Below are 22295 nucleotides of genomic sequence, written 5' to 3'. Positions count from 1 at the left end.
TGGTTCTGAAACTAATAAAAGAGCAATCATATTCAATTCACTTGCTAGGATTAAGAAAATAGAATAGCTCTTAATTACAGCTTTACTTTCCATTAAGAAGTTTTCTACCACATTTTCTTATATTTAAATCAATAATACTGATTTCTTATCACTGAGAAGAGATTCATGTAAAACTGAAGTACATATTGTCTATACAGATCCTCAAGGGAACAACAGAACACGTTTTCCTGCTCTTTTGATGCTAAGCACACGTAATAAGCCTGGTATGCACCATCTACAAAATGAAAAATTCCAATCCAGCTCATTCTCTTCAAGTGTTTTTAAATGACGATGAGGTATTTGTATTAATATCTCCCGTGGCTTAGTACTTTTTTCTTTTCTATGTCATCCACTTTCTAGTTAAAATCTAAGCAAAACAAAACAAACCTCCCCCTCTACCATGAATTCACCAGATCATTTCATTCACATAGATCTAGCTTTATAGTTTTACACTTCGACTTATACACAGACCATTCTGGCGACAGTTTAAAGACAACCACAGTCACATGCGCGTTCACATGCACAAATACTGATGTTTGGAAGCGTGATCTCTCTGGGAGCAGTCGAAGCGACATTCACAAAGCTACATTTCTAGTTTATTTTCCCTTGCAATTTGGCATATAAATGGAGATTTTTTATAATAACCTATAATGCTTACTAAAATTTTACTCTACAGCAGTGTTCTAAACATATTTTCTCCAATTAACATTTCAGGGGTAACTGGTATAGTCTACTTCAAACTAATACTTTAATAGTTATCAATCTATCTATCAAACTAAATTTGAGCATTGGTATGTAGTAATAAGTTTATTGGCTTTCGACAGCACCTACTAAAATATTCACCTGAACATAATACAAGTTTTAAGCATAGATGGTACGTTCAATTGTTCCCTCAAAACTTCTACTTTCGCGTGTGTGTGTGTGTGTGTGTGTGTGTGTAATACGCATCCCAAACTCAGCAGATCCCTAAGTCTCAATTTTACACCTCTGTCCTGTTCCCATATCTGCTCTTCACCAGTCTCCCTCTTTGGAAAATGGCACTGACTTACTCTGTTTCTTTAGCCAAAAACCTATGTAGGGGTTGTCACTGACTATCATACCTCACAGATATCCAGGTTATTAACAGGTACCATTGGATCAAAATATGCCCCAAAGCTGACCCAGTAACTCCATCACCGTGACTCCAAAGCCCTGACCATCTCTGACTGGTCTACCGTATCAGATAACAACAGTAGTCTCCATTGGTCTCCCTGCTTTCATTTCTGTTGTCCTAGAGACAATTGTCCACAGAGCAGCCAGGGAAATTCTTTAAAAATGCAAGTTAGTATCACGACATAATGCCAATCAAAACTTTCTGAAAACCAAACCAAAATTCTCATCTCAGCTTTAAAGGCAGTGTACTATTTAACCCTGGAATACCTTATTCAACTCTAGTCAAATTATTTCAAGACAAAGATAGTTTAGTAAAAATTTACACTACAAAGTAAAAATAACCCACATAGGATTTTTTTCACTCTCCCCTAGAAAATAATAAGTACCCATGCTTTAAGCTTTTTAGAATTTTACACTTATAGCTAAATATCAATGATGTTAAATAGAAACCATTTAGAAAAACTATTTAAGAAAAAAATAAATCTATGTACACTAGTACGGTTTCAGCTTGCTTCAACAGAACATTTTTAAAAAAAATAAATTCTATATTCTTCTAGGTCTCAAGATAAGTTATACAATAAAAGTCACATAACTGCAACATACAGTTTCATAAGAAAGTAACACTATCAGACAGTAGCCTCTTACATCAAGTAAATGGGAATCATGGTAACATCAAATAATTTAACAATTACGCTTTAGTAAATATTTAAAACAACACAATGTACATTTAAAAAGGTAAATGCTAGCTGTGACTTTATTGAATTCAACACTGGGATTTTCAACATTTGTGAGAACTATAAATCTACGTTAGGTAATAATTTGTGATTTTGCTTTGGGCTGATTTTGAAACACGCAGAGAGTCTAACATGGAATTAGGTACTTGAACATCCAACATCCCGATTTCATTTCTATTTGTGGAGACCTCTGTTCTATGCCCCTCTAGTGCTAAGGGTCCATACTCATTGGACTCTGGTTATATACTCTAATGAGGCCCAAGTAGACCAAACATAAAAAACAAAACCAAAGAAAACTAGAGCAGTAATCCAACTCATACTGGCTTCAGCAAAGAGACGCAAACAGCCATCTACAAATGAACACTTAAATTGCCAAATATTTCATATATAATTAACATTATAGATGAGCACCCCTTAAAAAACATATTGCACAGAACCTAAAAAGTTGAAGCTCAAAAGTTGATTTTGGAGATCATTTAAGATAAACAATCCCTTCATTTATCAGATGGAGAAAGTGAAGGCTTGAGAAGTTACCTTGTTTAAAGATAGACAAATACTTAATATGCTGGAGTCACGTCTGATTATTTTAATGTTCACTTCAGAATTCCATGCTGGTTTTATAATAATACAGCCCATAAATGATTAAGACAAGTGCTTATTAAAATGTTAAGTAACAAAGAAGGGCATGACATTATCTCTACAATATAATGTAAATCATGTAAAAAAATCTAAAAAAAGGTCAAAATGTTAAAACTCTGGACATTGATATTTTGAGTATGTAGATGCTTGTATTTACATATTTGTTAATTTTCTTTTTTCCTACAGTTTCCATATTTTATACAATGAAGAACTGCTACCTATATAGTCAGAATAAAAAACTGAAGAGGTAAATGTGACATTAAAAGTCAACACTTCTTAAAAAGAAAAAGTCAACACTTGTATTGTTAATTACGGTTAATTTGCAGCACGCAAAAATCAAAAACTAATTTGCTGTTAAACCTACATTGTTAAAATATTTCTCTGGGTAAGGGAACTGCACTCTTCCTGAGGGAAAAATCAAGAATAAATGGGGACAACATATATTCACATGTACTTACAAACTGAGGGACTAGAAAAATATTAATAAAATACATTATGCTATGAATTTATTCTTAACTTATAGGAGAAACAGGTATCTAATTAAATATATAAGAAGGAAACTACAACTTCTGCTTCTCATTCCACTCGATGGTATGAATGTAGTAAACAGAATATACAAATTTAATTTCTAATTGGCAAATTTTTATTTATTTCATTTTCTGAATTATCAGAGTTAATTGAACTTAGATGTTTTATTACATATATGTATCTACCTACCTATCTATCATCTATCTATATCCAGAGTTTATGTGAGGCTAGGATATCATAAGTTCTTAATGATTTAGAGCCTACTATACAGAATATATACATTTGCTTCCAACTTTTATGTCAGCTGCATTATCTGGCAGTTCCCAGAGAAGTTACCACTGGAGAATACTCCAATTTAGCTTAGTTTCCCACTGTCCCCTGTCCCCTGAATGATGTCACATTTCACACTCTTGCTTGTCTTGTCCACTCCCTTTTTGAACTGTGTCTATTCTCTATGACTCAGGAAATTTCCATCCTCTCTATGAAACATCCTTGGACTTGGAAAGTCTGTAGCAATCTTTCCTCCAAGCATAAGTAAAAACTAATAAGTTAGAAATACAATTTAGTGCATAATGTTCTCTGGGGATTTCATGTATGTTCATTTTATTTTCTAAAGTCAAGTGTAAATTTCTTGGGGGCCGGGATTTAGCTTATCCTTCCTTTTTTATTCTTATGTATAGGGGAGGTCAGTGACCAGCAGAGGAAGGACTGAAGATGCTCTAAGACTTTCAGTTAGAAGTGAGATCTTAACCAGATAATCAACGAAGCAACCAGGTACCCTTGGTGTATTTAATACACAGCAAAAAGAGTAAGGTGTTATGGAAAAATCTGAAAATTTAAGAAAAAAATTTTTTGGCTTTAAAACCTTATAATCTCTTTTAATATGGAAAAACACTTTAAAATTAGGAGACAGTGGAGCAGAGTTCATAGTTAAATGTGTAGGACATAAACTGTAGGAAGAGAAATGAGAATTAGTCTTACCACTTACTATCATTGCTAATGAAGATGTTATACAAGTTTTCATAAAGAAATACAGCCTGAGACATGGACCTTCAGAATAAAGATTCTGAAAGGGTAGTGCATAGGAGGAAACAGCTTGAAAAACTCACCAAACCAGGGGGGGAAAAAAAATCAAGACAAGATTGGAGGGCAAGCATTAGGAATTATTTTAGGAAAAATATTTTAGTTGGGTAAAATCTCGTGGATCTTACTGCTAGGAGAAGAGCAGAGAATTAACTTAAAAGGAAAGAAAAAACAATGCCGGGTTTTAAGTAGGAAAGTAACCTGGGGAAAGCAGAATTTAAATTCATTCAGCTGTGTAAACAAAATATATTACAGAAAAGGCAGGTAGCCTAATTTAACATAAAGAAAAGGAAAATCAGAATCAGAAGACTTGATTTTATCCTGGTTTAACTTGGGTAGATCTATCACTTAACTGTCCATTGTGTCTCATGTCCCCATTTTTCAAATGAGATAACCTGGATTAACTTATTTATCAGTTAGCTCCATTTTAAAAATCTGTTGATACGAATTCTAAGATCATGACGTATCATCATGTGTAAGAGTCATCCTTTCAGTTGTCCAGCTAGGAGGCAACGGGAAAGATGAGCGGATTATAAAAAAACTTTCAAAGAACAATCAATGGGACTTGGTGGCTGAATGGGTTTGGGAATTGGGAAAACTGACAGACTCAAAGACTATTTTCTGATATCACACTGGATAGTTGGGATAAATGTGACACTCCTCAGGGAGAGAGGTAAACTGGAGGGGAAAGCTCCTTGTGCTACTCTGTTCTCTTCTTGGATACGAAGAAGACAAGTTTTCTCTCCCTGAGCTCCTTGCTTGAAGTTTAGGTAAGTATCCTAGATGCTGTGCTTCCCAGCAAAGGACCAGGAAGGATCTTGATTTCTGGTATATTAGTTTATAAATCTGACTGGATCATTTTTATTGATGTGTTTTTATTCACCTTGCACTTTCTGTACTGAGTACCTCACATCCACTATTACTATCACTTAATGCACGGACAAGAGATGTCCAAATTCAACAGAACTCACTTGATGCTAGGGAGCAGAGTGGCTGCGGGAGGAGGAGGAGAAAGCCGGGGAGGAACATCATATTCTTCACTTCCCAGGTGACCATTGGAAAAGACCTGAAAGGAAATCAAAGGGCTAGTTTAAAATTTGACTTCTGGAGGACCTAAAAACAGTAGCAGCTCTTAGGAAAACTGTAATTTTGAAAAGCATGGGTAATGTCAGTTTATTTAAACAAGTGAAATATCATATAATTTACTTAGGAGTCAGTAGCACCATAGCGATCATTCACCAGCACCCAAAGGAATACAACATTATACATAAAAAAATACAATACAACATGATACTTGAACACACTGAGAAGGGATATGTACGATAATTTCTATAAATCTGACACAGGTAGCTAGATACACAGACAGTAACATTTCCCAAATACCAATCAGTTTTTATGGAAAAGTTACCATTCTCTATAGGATTCCGTGAAGAGAAAATGGTACTGGTGCAATTCTTTCAATTCTTGCAAATAAAAGTGTTCTAAATTATATCTCTCTGGGGTTAACAGAACATTTTTAAACTTCTTGATAAAACAGTACATGAGTACTATCAGAAATGCCTTTCATCTTCCAAGGCTGAAGCTTCAACACTATGGGTAACGAGAGACCTGTTCTGGCTTTCAAAGTGCATGCAATTTTAAATGAAATTTTCCATGTGAACAGCACAAACTAGAACTGTTACCTTGTTTATAAGGTACCGTAGAGAACTGGTATTTAATTACTCAGGGTAAGAAATTCTGATTTCTAGGTTTCTCAGTTACACTACAGAGACTGAACAATTGCTTGTCACTAATGCAACAACTTGAAATTAAAGTGATTTAAAAAAAAGAGAGAATAACATTGTATATTCATACACATATGAAAAAGGTAAAATGTATTTTAAAATCTTCAAGTAATCATTAAAGTTTTATCATGAGGCTCTTACCTAAATTCTTAATTCATAATTAAAAGGTAGGCTAATGAGGGGGCAAAAGGCTGTACTATAACCTGAAAAGCCCGATAGCCCCATCAATTACCTACCTATTTCTTTTCCTCCACTGGTATTTCTAAAATGGTATCAAAGCTTTTAGAATGCAAAATGAAAGTCCATGCCCTTCTCTATCAGTTTAAAATAAGAAACATAGTTTAAAGAACACATTTGAAATATATCAGTGATTGCTTTTCAGAGTTATACAATCTCAATCCTAAAGCATTGAGGTGTCACTCTAAAAACTAGGACCTATCCTGGAGTTCCATTCTCTCCTTTGCCTGTCTCCCTCATTAGAGGTGATATTAGAGTTACATGGTGACAAAACAGATCCCAAACACCGCTTCGTTCTGAACACCGTGCTCCCACCTGCACACATTCCAGCAGACTTAGAATCATTTTAGCTGTCACAACCTGAGTGAGTGCAATAAATTACAGGTTGAGCTAAAAATAAATATTTTATGTTCTCTGGGAATCTGAAAAGCCTGTTTATAAATAGGAGAAAAAAAATTGTTCCTCAAAAGTGCAAATTGATAGCATTGATTGAAAGAGTTTACACTGAAACTTCACGGATTCAGGCCATCTTTTTTTTTTCCCCCCTTAGGAGGGGCAAGGCAGTCGGGGGGTGGGGAGTAGGGATGGGCAGAGGAAGAGGGAGAATCTTCAGATCTCAAGCAGGTTCCAGCCTTGGTGTGAAGCCCCACAAGCGGTTCGATGTAACGATGCTGGTATCATGACCGGAGCCGAAATCAAGAGTCAGACCCTTAACCAACTGAGCTACCAGGTGCCCCAGATTCAGGTCTTCTTCTTCTTTAATTCTTTAACTAAGGAGACATCTTTTTCTTCTGTCTTCCCAGCTGACTGTCCCCAAACTACCACAATTTCATTGAAAATGACACCAATGTAAATATTCTGACCCTATTACTCTTCTGCCAAAAAGCAGTAACAACAACAAAAACCTTTAAAACCTCTTTCCTGTCTAACAAATGAAAGACAACTGAGCGTAGAATTCAGGAACTATATTATTGGTTTCAGTCTGCACTGCTGTAATTTCATCTACCCTGACTATAGTCTCTCTACGTCATATCCATCCCAAATGGACTTCCTTCGCTATGCACATTCTCCCTTCCTTCATGCCATTCCTCCCTGTCATGTCTACAGAAACACCCTCCAATCTTTTCATGTCTATAAGCCAGTGACCTTCTTGCACACAGCTTTCTTTATTCCCTCTTTTACACTGCATCTCAATTAGATTTGCTTTTCTTCCTGAGGAGCCCGTATTGTTCTTTATGAATGCTTCTCCTATGCCTTATCTTTTAGTGAACTAATCGTACACCCGTCTCACTCTCACTAGACTTTGCTTTATTCATTTTGTATTTCCCCTGGTGTCTTGAACATTCTAAGTACTCTTAGAGCTAAAAGAGGTTGAAGAAATAAAAAGACATCAGGGGAAGCTTAGACTTATGGAAGAAGTTAATCAGAGTTATCAAGTAACTTATTATAAATTTTAGGTTATCCTAGATTAATACGTTTCTACATGCCTCAAGATAGCATCAGTGCGAATCTTGAAGTTTGAAATGCCTCCTTCTGATTCAAATATTGTCTAAAAATTAAGCTTAAAGTAATTGGGACCCTTGAGATACATGGAAAAATGCATGCTTTTGTGATAATCTTAGGACAATTAAGACAAAATTTTTTTATTTGTACAAAACCCCAAATGCAATGCCTTTTCTGTATCCCAGTATGGGAAGGCGCACAAACACTACCCAAAAATATCACTACAATTTGTCCTTCTACAACGTCAGATTGGAAATGACACCAGTGTACACTGGGAACTTATTTCTTGATAGTCCTTCAGATTTATAGATAAGCTTAAGGTCATTCATATAAATATGTGCCTCTCCACCAAAAAGCAAAAGCCACAATCTCAGAAAGGGTAATCTTTCTATGTATTTATCTAGCAGCATCTTCTAAAGATTATTGTACACAGGGTCATTTTAGAATAATGTCATTTGAAGTAACATCATAAGTCAGAGATAGTTTTTATCATATTAGAAACAGCAGTATTCTTAAACTTTCAAGAGGAACAAATAAAGATACTTTAACATAATGTTAGTATCTGGATACAAGCAGATAAATTTCAAGTGTCCAATGATATTTTAAAACATATTTAACGCAAATATTTTTACCTCAGCTAATTTATTTTTTAATTTTTATTTTATTTTTTTTAAAAGATTATATTTATTTATTTGACAAAGAGAGATCACAAGTAGGCAGAGAGGCAGGCAGAGAGAGAGGGGGAAGCAGGCTCCCTGCTGAGCAGAGAGCCGGATGTGGGGCTTGATCCCAGGACCCTGAGATCATGACCTGAGCAGAAGGCAGAGGCTTAACCCACTGAGCCACCCAGGCACCCCTTACCTCAGCTAATTTAAACAAACAAACAAACCACCACCAACGATAAATATCTAGCCAACAAAATAAAAATTTAAGGAGCAGGTTTCATAATGTGGCTAGAATCCGAGAATTTCAGAGAAAGAAAACAGTACTACAGGAAAGAAATTTCTTACCAATCAAACAAGATAAATAAACCTAATAACTCTTGGCTTGCAGATTCATGTTAAAAGGAAAGTATTACCTTAGCTAATATAAGGATGCCAGGTGGGAGGGAGGAGAGAAAGGGAGTCAATGAAAGTCACAGAAAATTCTTGCACTTCATTTTAATGATGAGCTGAATGGTTCTTTCGCTCACAGCTCTCTACAAGTAGCAAATGGTGTAATTAGAATTTAATTTATTCTTGCTTCCCTTACCATTTATCTAGCGAAGATGCAAACAGAAAGAGCAGATGCCTCTAATGGATGATGGGAAGCAGCACAGTGACAGAGGACACATGATGAAGGAAAGTGAGTGGTCTCTCCATTTATGGGTGTTCACTTTATGAAGTCTCCTGCCAGTATATCGAATTCTAATCTAAGCATGTCGTGCTTACTCAAGTTTTCTTATCTTGAAAATGGGAAGCTAATAGTTCATTTGAAGTATTCCCTCTAATGAAAACAAGTCTAAATGAGACTTGTTTCTATTTCACACAAGCGTGTGTTTGCTTACCATTGGAGAGACTGACAGTTATGTGAAGATACCTCAACTTCCAAATATCTAGATCCCCTTCCCCTTTATTCCCATGATAAAAGGTTTTAAAAACTGCATGCCAGGTATGGAGGGTGAGGATACATTGTAACCTTTACCATTCTCATGAAAAATAGGAGGAAAAGACTCCTATTTCAAATGAGAAAATTACAGGCTACCTTCAGCTGAAGGCCAGTGCTGGAAAAATACATTAAAACACACACACACACACACACACACACACCTGTTTTTCCTCCTTGTATATCATGGATGTCCTCTTCCTCCAAGCCCTTTCCCTGACCTGCCCTCGCCTGCCCCAACCCCCGCACATACGCACTCTCTTGCTTCTACCATCAGCTTAAATACTGCACTAACTCAGCAACCAAGTGCTTACTATGTACTTATTAGGAATTATGATAAATAAAAAGAGAGGAAGGAGAGAAAGAGATGATGATTTGGGTTTCAAATTTGTTTAAAAAAAAAAAAGACAACTATTTTGAATGAAAATGTCAACTATTACAACTTCTACTGCTCCTTCATGTCTACCTATGACTTTTGGTTTTATTCCAGACCTGAGGAATAGAAGAATTTAGGTATTTGGAAGGTAACCATTCTCCTAGATAAGGTACTATTACTCTTCCATTTTATAAAGTAAGAAAAATAAGATAGACAAACCAAGAAAGACTATTAACTCTGGTTCCCAGAGGTACCAGGTGGTTCTCCAGAGGGGAGATGTGTGTGTGTGTTTGGGGGGGGGGGGCGCCACTGGGGACGGGGATTAAGTAGTGCACTTGTGATGAGGAGTACTGGGTGATGTATGCAAGTGCTGAACAACTTCTACACCTGAAATTAATATAACACTGTATATTAATAATACTGGAATTTAAAACAATAAGGAAATATTTTTTATGTCATAAATCAATCTTCCTGTTCATTTAAAAAAAGGTAAGAAAAATAAGTTGAGTTGGGGCAAAGATGTACTTTGTTACTTGCCTCCACAAAGTAAATTCTAGAGTAGGAAGTAAGACTCAGTTCTGACAGACCCATAACCAGTAAGGAGATAGAAGCAGTCATCAAAAATCTCCCAACAAACAAGAGCCCAGGGCCAGATGGCTTCCCAGGGGAATTCTACCAAACATTTAAAGAAGAATTAATTCCTATTCTCCTGAAACTGTTCCAAAAAATAGAAATGGAAGGAAAACTTCCAAACTCATTTTATGAGACCAGCATTACCTTGATCCCAAAACCAGACAAGGATCCCATCAAAAAAGAGAATTACAAACCAAAATCCTTGATGAACACAGATGTGAAAATTCTCACCAAAATACTAGCCAATAGGATCCAACAGTACATTAAAAGGATTATTCACCACGACCAAGTGGGATTTATTCCAGAGCTGCAAGGTTGGTTCAACATCCGCAAATCAATGTGATACAATACATTAATAAAAGAAAGAACAAGAACCATATGATACTCTCAATAGATGCTAAAAAAGCATTTGACAAAGTACAGCATCCTTTCCTGATCAAAACTCTTCAAAGTATAAGGATAGAGGGTACATCCCTCAATATCATCAAAGCCATCTATGAAAAACCCACCGCAAATATCATTCTCAATGGAGAAACATTGAAAGCTTTTCTGCTAAGGTCAGGAACACGGCAGGGATGTCCATTATCACCACTGCTATTCAACATAGTACTAGAAGTCCTAGCTTCAGCAGACAACAAAAAGAAATTAAAGGCATCCAAATAGGCAAAGAAGAAGTTAAACTATCACTCTTTGCAAATGATATGATACTATATGTGGAAAACCCAAAAGACTCCACTCCAAATCTGTAGAACTTGTAGAGGAATTCAGTAAAGTGTCAGGATATAAAATTAATGCACAGAAATCAATTGCATTTCTTTACACCAACATCAAGGCAGAAGAAAGAAATTAAGGAGTCAATCCCATTTACAAGACTCAGTTCTGATTCCAGAGCCTGGTTCATCTGTGTTGATAATATGGTTAGCCCTGTTAAAATTCAGCTACTAGGTTTGCCTTATCCTTGTCAGTTAATAAAAACTTTTTGTTAAATTTGAAAGGGAAGAGAACACTGGGATTCCAGTTATCCTAGACACCAGGAGGGTCTTACATCTACAAAGCACTTAATGAATGTGAAATTTAACCAGTTTGGATGGAGGAACTATAAAGATATAAGGTGAGAAGCAAATTCCAAGGCAGGATCACAGAAATTGAGAACCCCAAGATCCCAGATGGACTCAGTCTTCTGTCAGATGTTAGCTAAAGCCAGCCTCTTAGGTTTCCCAACAGAGAAATGGGAAGAGGAGTTAGGCTTTTTCTACTGTATGTAAATTATGATGTACCTTGTGGTCTACTGAAGTTCCTTCGTAAAGAAAATAAAAGAGAAAAAGAGGAGACATCTCTTTTACACTCTTTGTTACATTAACTATATGTAGATCCTTCCTTATAATCCACCATAGAAGTTGAACAACTAGACTGAAATCATAAATCTTAGACATCTAATTTTGGTTAAAATTTTATGTCTGATTGTAACATGAAATTTACTTTGAGAATATAAACACTGCATTATTAATATACACAACATATGAGATTAAACCTTAAAGAATCTTAATGAGGATATTTAGCCAGAACTAAACAAGATTAAAATTCAGCTTTCACTAAGAGATATTGAGCAATTTACTCAATGTTCTCTGGGACATTAATATGTATCAATGATTAGGACATGAACATTCACATAGAAAACATTTAAAGGAATCTTCAAAACTGAAGTCACTATTAATATTTCATACCTCCAGTTAACATAATAAAATTTCATACCTATAGCCTATGAAATTATAACACCAATTTAAAAAATAGTAACCTTCCATACAAAAATTAACAGCCAGGATGTTCTAGGGCTTAAAAGGGCAGGTTTATATTAGTGCCAAAACTGTATAACATATTATGTAAAAAGATCTGGAAATAAGATGTCTTCAATGAATTGGCTAAAATAATTACATAAGTATTTCCAAAATCCATTAAAAATCCATCCAAAATCCATTACAAAATAAATTGTAGTATGTAGCGAAATGTAACCAATTAATTCACGGCAGAGCTCATTCCAACACTCATCTCAAGACAAGTATGATCACGTATGAATGAAAAATAATAAAGGCTAGGGGCACCTGGGTGGCTCAGTGGGTTAAGCCTTTGCCTTCAGCTGGGGTCATGGTCTCAGGGTCCTGGGATCGAGACCCACACTGGGCTCTCTGCTCGGCGGGGAGCCTGCTTCCCTTCCTCTCTCTCTCTGCCTGCCTCTCTGCCTACTTGTGATCTCTGTCAAATAAATAAATAAAATCTTTAAAAAAAAATAATAGAGGCTAAAGGAAAAAAAGGAAAAAAAAAAAGAAAAAAACCCAGAAAAGAAAAAAACCCAGCAGATCCTTCCGATACAGGCTCTAGGTTGTAGAAATATACAATCGAAGATGATAAGCACTCCATTTTCAGAAAACATTATAAAAATGCTTTTGTAAGTACTTTTTCTTCCATTTACATGTTTAGATGACCTTGGGGGAAACATTTACAGATCTTTATATTTAAAATAGATGATATATTTAAAATGCTGAATGAAGGTACTGAGGTGAGTCATGGCAATGAGTCATGGCAAACTCCCACCGCTCCTCCCCTTTGTTTTGAATGCCACACTAGACGTTTTGACTCTTCATATCCTACCCTCGAATCTCTGAAGTTAAATATTATTATACAAAGTTTTCATTATCACTTAACCTTGACACACGACACATGTGCGCACATATGCACAGGCACACACACACACAGACACAGACACACACACACAGAAGTTGAATACATGTCATAATTCACATTTCTTTTTTTCTTGAATATACGCTGAACTCATCACGTGCAAACCATTACTTTGAAGGAATTGATTACTCTTCTAAAATAACAATTAAAGATCAACAGAAAGGCATCACTTTAATATTACAGTCTTCAAAAGAGGCAAAGCCTCCTTCAGTGGAGGGAAGACGACAACCATCTGATCTCAGAGCCAAAAATATCATGGTAGCAAATACTAGAAAATATTAGAGTACAACTTGCCAAGGGCCTACCAAGAATTCTAAACTCAGTGATTTTTGCTGTTGCCTCTTTGGTTCGCTGCAAGCTAAAATTCTTTCCTCGGTCTATAAATGATAGTGGTGATATCTTTCAAGTCAGAGCTCAACACACGTGCCGTCTCTTTCAGTTTTATGGAGAAAGAGTTTGCTCTGTAAGAGGGACCTGGAAATGGTGTCTTTATGTCTGGGAGAAGTTCATTTTACCTGGATGCACGAGGTGACTGTCCTTGGCCACAATTCCAGTGGCCTATTTATGATATGTTATAGTCAACTTTTTTTCAGATTAGATAGGATCAGGTGAGTTAAAAAAAAAAAAAAAAAAAAAGAAACAGTGCTGATTCTCCCACCAACAAGTTATTAATAAGAAAAAGTTTTGGCAGATGAAATAAGGGAAGGTGAAATAAATCTCCCACAAACTGTCTAGTGTTTTCTCATTAAAATTAAATCATTACTTAGAACCGTCTTCCTGACTTCTTTTAAGTTTTAATGAGCTTCTGATTATTTATAACTTGGAGATAATTAAAGGTCTTCAGGGAAGTGCCACACCAGGCAAAAAATAAATAAATAAATAAACAACAACAACCAAAAAACAAACCACTCCCAACCCTTTATACTACTTTACTACCTCCTATCAGTAGAGTTTGAGAAGACTGTTTAGCTTCTGCTTTGCTTATTTCTTACCTTGGCTCCTTCTAAAGGCAAATCATGGCGTCTGTGTTTCCGCATAAGCACGGGGTCAGAGCCCATTCTACTGTGCCTTCCATTTACATTTGAACTTGCTGTGATTCCGGGCTTTGGAGAGCCATCCCCTAAGAGTCGACATCCCACTGACTGATTAGTTCCAAACACATCCCGGGGGCACCAGGCTTCAAGAGGCATTGGCTGGTCTCGGGAAGGCACACTTTCCACATGATGGAAGTGACGACTCAGTCTATTGTCAGGTGGGATTGGGGGAGGTCTCTCAGGTGGAGGTGGAGGAGGATCTCTTAAGGGAGGAGGTGGTGCCGGGAGTGGTTTATCTTGTTTTCTCACCATGCAAGGAGAAGACTGAAGATATACAATAGAAAAATAAATAAATTAGAAGTTGTACCACACACTGAAAAGTGATTTCCAGACTAGTCTATTATCATTTTTGTTTTCTAAACCATAACGGAATTTTAGCAGATTCCTGTGTCACCTTTTAATGTTTCTTTTTATCATCAATTTATTACATTTTTAAAAATTAGTGAAAAGCTTATATATCTCATTAGAATTTTTTGTAGAAAATGAATACATAAACTTAACATAAAATGTTAAGGACTATACTAAACATAAAATGTTAAGCTAAACATAAATGAATGAAAATGAATACATAAACTAAACATGAAGCGTTAAGGAATGTAAAGACTCTACAGGAAAAAGTAGCAGAGTATCAAAATTATGTGATGATTTGACTGACCGAAAATAGTATTTAGTCGTTAATTTATTTGCACCTTTACACAATTAAGGAAAGAGAAAGAAAACTATCAAAGCTGCTGTTGTTTTGCTTTTGAAAGGGCAGCTTGATTTGTAATATTTCCGAAAGAATGAAAGTGTTGGTTCTGCCATTTTCATATTTGCTACTGCAACATAAAGCAACTGCTAAGGGGCAAATCTGCTTTGATCCTATTTTACCAGTTATTACCAGAAGAGTGGAAAATCACAAATAATAGAGCAGCATTATTTGTAGAACTTATCTGAATTTTTATGGATCCTTAAAATGAAAAAAATCAGTCTAAATCCCATCTGGAACTATGAAGGTACATGTACCTGAACTAAGTCTATGTGACTTTTATGGTTTTGTTTTTAGATACACGGTTCATCTGATGAATGATTTTGTGCTTTTATGGGTAGAAAATACTATAGAAAAAAGGAATGTGCTATACGTTTACATAATTCTAACTAAATACCATCCTACAAAGTCTTAATCTAATTTTACAACCAAGTTAACTGTAATCAAGATCAACTACTACTAAAATATTGTGCTTCTGATTCATTTTAGACTCTAAAGCATATTACCAAATGGAATTAACTTTTTAAGTCTTATATTTAATAAAGCAAAATAAGCCCTTATCAAATTTGGGGAAAAAAAGTCCTCATAAAACTAAAACAAACTATAGGCTTAGATTTACATAGTTAGAATTCTGTCTTTGAAATTAAAGAGTAAAGTAATTACTTTGCAAATATTGTAATTCTTTGTAATTAATTCCTTCGGGTATAAAAAGTACTATACAAATAGCTCCCTCTTCTGAGTCACCTTGAGATATGGCTGATACTTTATCACATCATAAGCCCTTATGCAAATATACCCTCATTACATTTTTTCTTGTCATGACATGGTGAAAATGAGTGTAAAATATCATTCGATAAGGGGATGCAATTTGTTTTAATACTTATAATGACTTTTTAAATCCATTTTACAGAATAACCATGTTTATTCTTCTATGCATTTTTGCAAATCAAGTAGATATTATAGACATACGTTCTCTCTGAATAATTATGTAACTTTTACAGTAATAAAGCAAAAATATGGCAGTAGGCTTACCATAAACAAAATGAGAAACACATCAAAGTTCTTCATAAACAATTAAGAGCATAAGAATTCAAGGAATAGAATTCAAAGGAACCTGAGCAATCAATAAGTATCACTTAAATTACCTGTGTTTCTAATAAAATCTGTTTACCTTTGGTGAACCAGTTGGGCTGCCACAGGGAGACCGAACTATGCCTTTCTGGATTAGATCCAGGCGAGGAGGCACTGGTGGCAGGCTTAGATGAGGGATCTGGAGAGGATCTGGATGTGGCTTTCTTCTCTGTGCAAGGGGAGAGGATCCTGGCGATGTGACTGGGGAATTTTGCCTGTCAGTGCACTAGAACAGAGAAGGAGAAAGATGACATTGATTTGATGTGTAAAGTGTATGCCTTTCAGTTCTTAAGGAAGACATTTGGTTTGAGAAGGTGTCTGCCATTGAACATCTGTTAAACTCCGTTTACTCTGATTAACAGACGGAAAGCGCTCACACTGTCCCTCAAGGGCAGTATTATGTAAAGAATAAATGGGTAAATTTCTCTTACATACTGCAGACAAGGCCTAGGAAAAAAGAAGAGTAAAATCATAGTTTAAAAACAATCAAATGGAAACATTTCCTGCAAAAAACCATCCACATTTTATGAGGAAGCCAGAAATACACAATGCAGTAATGCACATTGTTCTTGGTTTTTGTACTATAGAATTTTCTTAAATCTTTGATGTATAGTGTATTCTAGAACTTAGAAGTCATTTTGCTCCATACAAAGTATCCACTGCATGGTCCACTTTCCTACCAACCAATTAAATCAGGCAGGGTCTAAAATATAAAAATGTGTATGTAAAATAAAAACAGCCCAATTGTTTTTTCCCTAGGACTTCACATGGAAAAGAAATCCTCAAGTGAAATGCTTTTCTTTGTTACTAAAGGTTTTCTCCTTTGTCTTCTAAATAAAATGGCTTCGAAAAGCCAGTAACAAGTACTTTGATTTGTACATATGTAACCTTCTTTTATTTTGGAATTTTTCTTTTAATGTGACATAACCTGATTGTGATTTCATACAAAAACCATACCAATTAATCAAATAGCCTTACCAAAGTAAACAATATTCTGTTATGAAATATCAGGCAGTTTCCTTTTCAAGGCTAAGTTACTAGCTCTTTGGAGATCTAGGTTTTACTTTTATACCTACTATGCTTTGAAAGTCATCTGTTTCCTAATGCTAGTATTTTTAGAGTGTTAGGATTGTTGTTTACCATTTTTCTCCTAACATTACTCACCTTTTTAAGAGCAGCCAATGTCAACAACTGATGATTTAATTTGAGCTTAGCAACAGTGACAAAGATTTGGCCCTTCTGTCTTTATCTGAGAGGGGATGATAGATTTGTGTTCATACCACACTTAGCTACACTGTTTAAAGTTTTTTCTAATTAAAATTGGGGTTTGTTTGGTGTTTTTCTCAAGATTAGACTAGGGCTATGGGGCTTTGGAAGGAAGACGAAAGTGAAGTAATATATTAACCACGTCATATCAAGGGACACACCACCAATAAGATTCATCATTGTTGATGCTGACCTTGATTACATGGCTAAGATACTATTTGTCAAGGTTTCTTCCCTGTCAAGTTACTGCTTTTTTCTTCCCCCATCCATTCTATACCCGCTGCAAGGAATTCAGACCACATTTAAGGAGTGGGGAGTTATGGTCCCTACTGTAAAGGCTTTTTTCAACAGATTTGTTTATCTATTGGGAGGGGGCAAGGCACAGGGAGAGAAACTTCAAACCGACTCCCTGCTGAGCAGAGAAGTCAATGTAGGGCTCCATCTCAGGACCCATGAGATCACGTCCTGAGCTGAAACCAAGAGACTGATGCTTAACAGACTGAGCCACGAGGCACCCTGAGGCTTCTTAAAAATAAATTTGAGTGGCTACACAAAATCATCTAGACTATACCTCAGATATGCCTGAATGTTGTCATGACATTGCTAAACTGCCAATTCTTTGTTTCTCTCAAGGGTGCCAACTAATAAAATAGGTCAACAAATTTACCCATAATTTCACATGACAATTTTAAGAACCTTTTCTTCTCTTAAGTACTTCCATGATTCTTTTTTATATTTCTCACCCTGTGATGAGGCAAAAACAAACAAATGAACCAAAAACCCAAACTCAATTGTTATTAAATTAGAAGAGAAAAAGTAGAAACTCTGTAGTCATAACAAACTGATTTTAACATAGCCAGTGATTCTTAAAATAACGATTTTACCCAAAAAGACATGGAGCCTCACATGGCCAGGAATCTGAACCTTCTGGAATAAAAATGATCATACAAATAAGAGAAAGAAATCCTGATATAAACTCTGTGCCTCACAGTGTCATGGTATTTTAGATCAGGAGATGTCTCAGAATCTCTAATTCTCCACCATTCCCATTAGGATAAATTACATTCTCTGAGAATTAGCCAAATATCACCCAATAAAAATGCTTTGTTGATCTTTGTTGATCTGGTTATTGTGCTTTACAAAACAGACTCAAGAAGCAAAACTATCCACAGTCACTATTCCAAACTACACACACACACACACACACACACACACACACACACAGATCAACAAAGCATTTTTAACACTCTGTGTGTGTGTGTGTGTATGTGTGTGTGAATATATAGCATTTTATCCATTCAGTTGTTAGCAGAGAAAGTTTTCAGGGCTAGGTGAACACAAAGCAGACTGCTGAATAAAACCTCTGCCCCTCTGAGCACTTTTCTTCCACAACTCTCTCTCTGCTTCCTTCATTACCTGAAAAAGAGAATTCTGACATAGCCAACAGCCCACCAACACTATTAGACCTTGACTTTTGCTTTAACTATTACTATTTAAAGTTACCAAATTCCTAATATGTTTAAATAAAGAGTTGGATCTGATGTGAAATGAATGAGCTGTTAGCTATTGAAAGGGTATACTGAAAATCCTCAGGAGAGACATCCAAACAATGTGCATGGTACAGCAATAACCTTGAACTTCTAGATACCTCCCAAAAAGCACACTCTCAACAGCTTCGTGAATATAACTAGAAGCAGACCTTGCTTCAGCACAATTCATACTGCAGTCTCAAGGTGATTATATAGCATCCTCCTGAAAAACTAATTCATTTTGAAGCATTACAATATCTGTAAGTTGACTTAGAAGGATTTTATGGAAGATATATTTGTAAGTGAAGAAAAAAAGAACATTTCATCATTATTGATTATGTGGACTAAATTTACCATAATGTATTTATTTTCCTGAGTTCTCCTGAATTATAGTAAAATCCCCATGTAAGAGTAGATAATATACAATGCCTTTTAGATTAATAATGCATTATTATTTGCTGAACCTTTTACTCTATGAACAATTCTGAATTAAGAGTACTGTGGAGTGCCTAGGTGACTCAGTTGTTAAGTTTCGCTTTCAGCTCAGGTCATGATCCCAGCATCCTGGGATGGAGCCCTGCGTCTAGCTCTCTGCTCAGCGGGAAGCCTGCTTCTCCCTCTCCCATTCCCACTGTTTGTGTTCCCTCTCTCGCTGTGTTTCTCTCTGTCAAATAAATAAATAAAATCTTAAAAAAAAAAAAGTACTGAAACTCTGCATTAACTTTTATTGCTGGCAAAATTCAATGCTAACTATGAACATCTGTAAACATTCTTAGTAGGTAGTTTTAGTAGATGGTTACGTAAATGGCCACTTTTAATTTATTTGGATAATCACCATTTTCCTTCCTATTTGATAGTCTAAGGAGAAAAGACACCAAACACAATGCTTCACACCCCAGCTCATAATTAAATTCTTCGATGAGACATTAAAAATTCATGACATCAAAACTTATCAACTCAATGAGAATGGAAAGTTGGCCCTTTTTTCCCTTCTGAAAATAAAGAGAAGCAAATAGATTGATTTAATGTAGATCTAAAATTATTTCTCCTTTAAACTATACCCTGTCAGTATATAATATTGGAATATTTAACGATCTTTTAAAGGACTGTGATTCCACAGTATCAGAATTTTCCCTTGTAGGTAGGAAGGACGAATGATTCTAAGGCTGAGGTGTGACACAGGCATGTGGCCAGTCACCTTCAGTCGGCCGATTTGTATTCTTTTCCAGATAGATTCTACAGTCAGACATTTCCGTCAGCTCTTCCTCCTGTGTCTTCTCCCACAGGTCTAATCCCCATCCCAAGATCACTCGGGCCATTTACTGTTCTCTACTTCTGATGTGTGATAAAAGGAGTTGTGGGGGAAAATAGCAACAACAAACAACAAGCCTGGAACTTATTCTCTAGCTTGGGTTTCAATTCTAAGAGTGAACTGTGCTAACTTACACACCTCTTACTGATGTGTCCACAGTCCTCACAATCACTACCATCTCCATTCTGTATAGAAATACAGATTTAGCACATGTACATAGAACTCCTTGAGTGGAAGAGTAGGAAAACGTTTATTTAATCCTGAATAGTAACAGTGAGGTATTTTCGTGTTTAGGGATACAATTGATTGGAATATGTGAATTTCAACTGTGGCTAACTGTCAAACTGAAGTCCTAAAGCCAAATGATTATAAAAAACAATGACCATAAAATTAGACACATGTAATCTGACTTCCTCCATGTATATTTTCTATATGTAATGTTTGAATTGCAGCTAGAACTTTAAAATGCCATGCAGTCTTGCACAAATCACCCCCATGTTAATATCCACCTGTGGATTTCAAAAAGGTTAATCCATTTCATGGAGGCTAATGGGCTTATGGGCTAATAAAATTAAATGAAATATGAAATAAAAGCTGCTACAAAACATTTGATTTTTATTTGGATGATATAATTAGGAGTGTTGACTCTTTTGATAGAGAACTGATAAAATACCATCTATTACATCTCCAAAGTTCCAGTCAAAATTTGCTCAACTTCACTACCAAAAGACAATTCTACCAGAGATATCCTTAAACAAAAGGTTCCCACCCTTATTTCTTATTTTGTCCTAGACAATTCCTCTCACTCTCAAGGCCTAAACAAATACCTAAACAAATAATTAGACTAAAGTCTTACAATGCATTCAAAAGTCAAAAATGTCACTTGGATTATTTGCTGTTATGAATTCTGATCATTAACACAAGCTTCTAGAATTTAACAAGCATTTTTATTTTTTTCATCTTGATCTGGAAAGCATCTTAAATATAGAAATAAATAATAAGAGCAGAAGTAGTAAAGAGGAGGTTAACAGGTTGAAGGGTATGGGTGTTGTCAAACTGTTCACCATAATAAATAAGTTGTATTGATTTTGGAGCTCATCTCCTTTGTCTTCACAACTACATTTTTACCATTCCACTTTTTTTCTCTCATTTTAAAGAACATAATTCACTACATAAAATTTGGAATTATAGGAAAATATAAAGTGGTTTTGAGGACATGTACACATAGCCAATGGTGATCTTTCTTAATCACACATACACATTTTTAATGTACACTATATTGGCTAACAGTATTATAGCAAAAGAATTCTAACTGCCATTAAACATTCGTCATGGACACAACAAAGGCAGTCCTGAGAGGAAAATATATAGCGGTACAAGCCTTTCTCAAGAAACAAGAAAGGTCTCAGGTACACAACCTAACCCTACACCTAAAGGAGCTGGAGAAAGAACAAGAAAGAAAGCCTAAACCCAGCAGGAGAAGAGAAATCATAAAGATCAGAGCAGAAATCAATGAAATAGAAACCAAAAAAAACAATAGAACAAATCAAYRAAACKARGAGCTGGTTCTTTGAAAGAATTAATAAGATCGATAAACCCCTGGCCAGACTTATCAAAAAGAAAAGAGAAAGGACCCAAATAAATAAAATCATGAATGAAAGAGGAGAGATCACAACTAACACCAAAGAAATACAGACAATTTAAGAACATACTATGAGCAATCTACGCCCACAAATTTGACAATCTGGAAGAAATGGATGAATTCCTAGAGACATATAAATTACCACAACTGAACCAGGAAGAAATAGAGAGCCTCAACAGACCCATAACCAGTAAGGAGACTGAAACAGTCATCAAAAATCTCCAAACAAACAAAATCCCAAGGCCAGATGGCTTCCCGGGAGAGTTCTACCAAACATTTAAAGAAGAACTAATTCCTATTCTCCTGAAACTGTTCCAAAAAATAGAAATGGAAGGAAAACTTCCAAACTCATTTTACGAGGCCAGCATCACCTTGATCCCAAAACCAGACAAGGATCCCATCAAAAAAAGAGAACTACAGACCAATATCCTTGATGAACACAGTTGCAAAAATTCTCGCCAAAATACTAGCCAATAGGATTCAAC

At 35.7% G+C, this 22295-nt stretch overlaps 1 protein-coding gene across 4 annotated transcripts in view; it reads right to left on the bottom strand.

The window, feature by feature from the left end:
* The window catches only part of LOC111149136 (Cbl proto-oncogene B), a 216429-nt gene that overhangs the window by 41631 nt on the left and 152503 nt on the right, over positions 1-22295 (bottom strand). For all 4 annotated transcript variants that reach the window (XM_022506080.1, XM_022506103.1, XM_022506087.1 and 1 more), the window contains 3 exons: positions 16102-16287; positions 14081-14446; positions 5147-5241 (listed from right to left, as the gene is read on the bottom strand). In XM_022506080.1, coding sequence (XP_022361788.1) covers positions 5147-5241; positions 14081-14446; positions 16102-16287 — 647 coding nt within the window. The remainder of the gene's footprint in view (positions 1-5146; positions 5242-14080; positions 14447-16101; positions 16288-22295) is intronic.

The sequence above is a fragment of the Enhydra lutris genome, unplaced genomic scaffold, assembly GCF_002288905.1.
Source record: "Enhydra lutris kenyoni isolate GAN:26980312 unplaced genomic scaffold, ASM228890v2 scaffoldscaffold2, whole genome shotgun sequence".
Classification (NCBI taxonomy): domain Eukaryota; kingdom Metazoa; phylum Chordata; class Mammalia; order Carnivora; family Mustelidae; genus Enhydra; species Enhydra lutris.
Note: the sequence above shows the minus strand (reverse complement) of the source record. Positions and strands in the feature narration are given on the sequence as shown.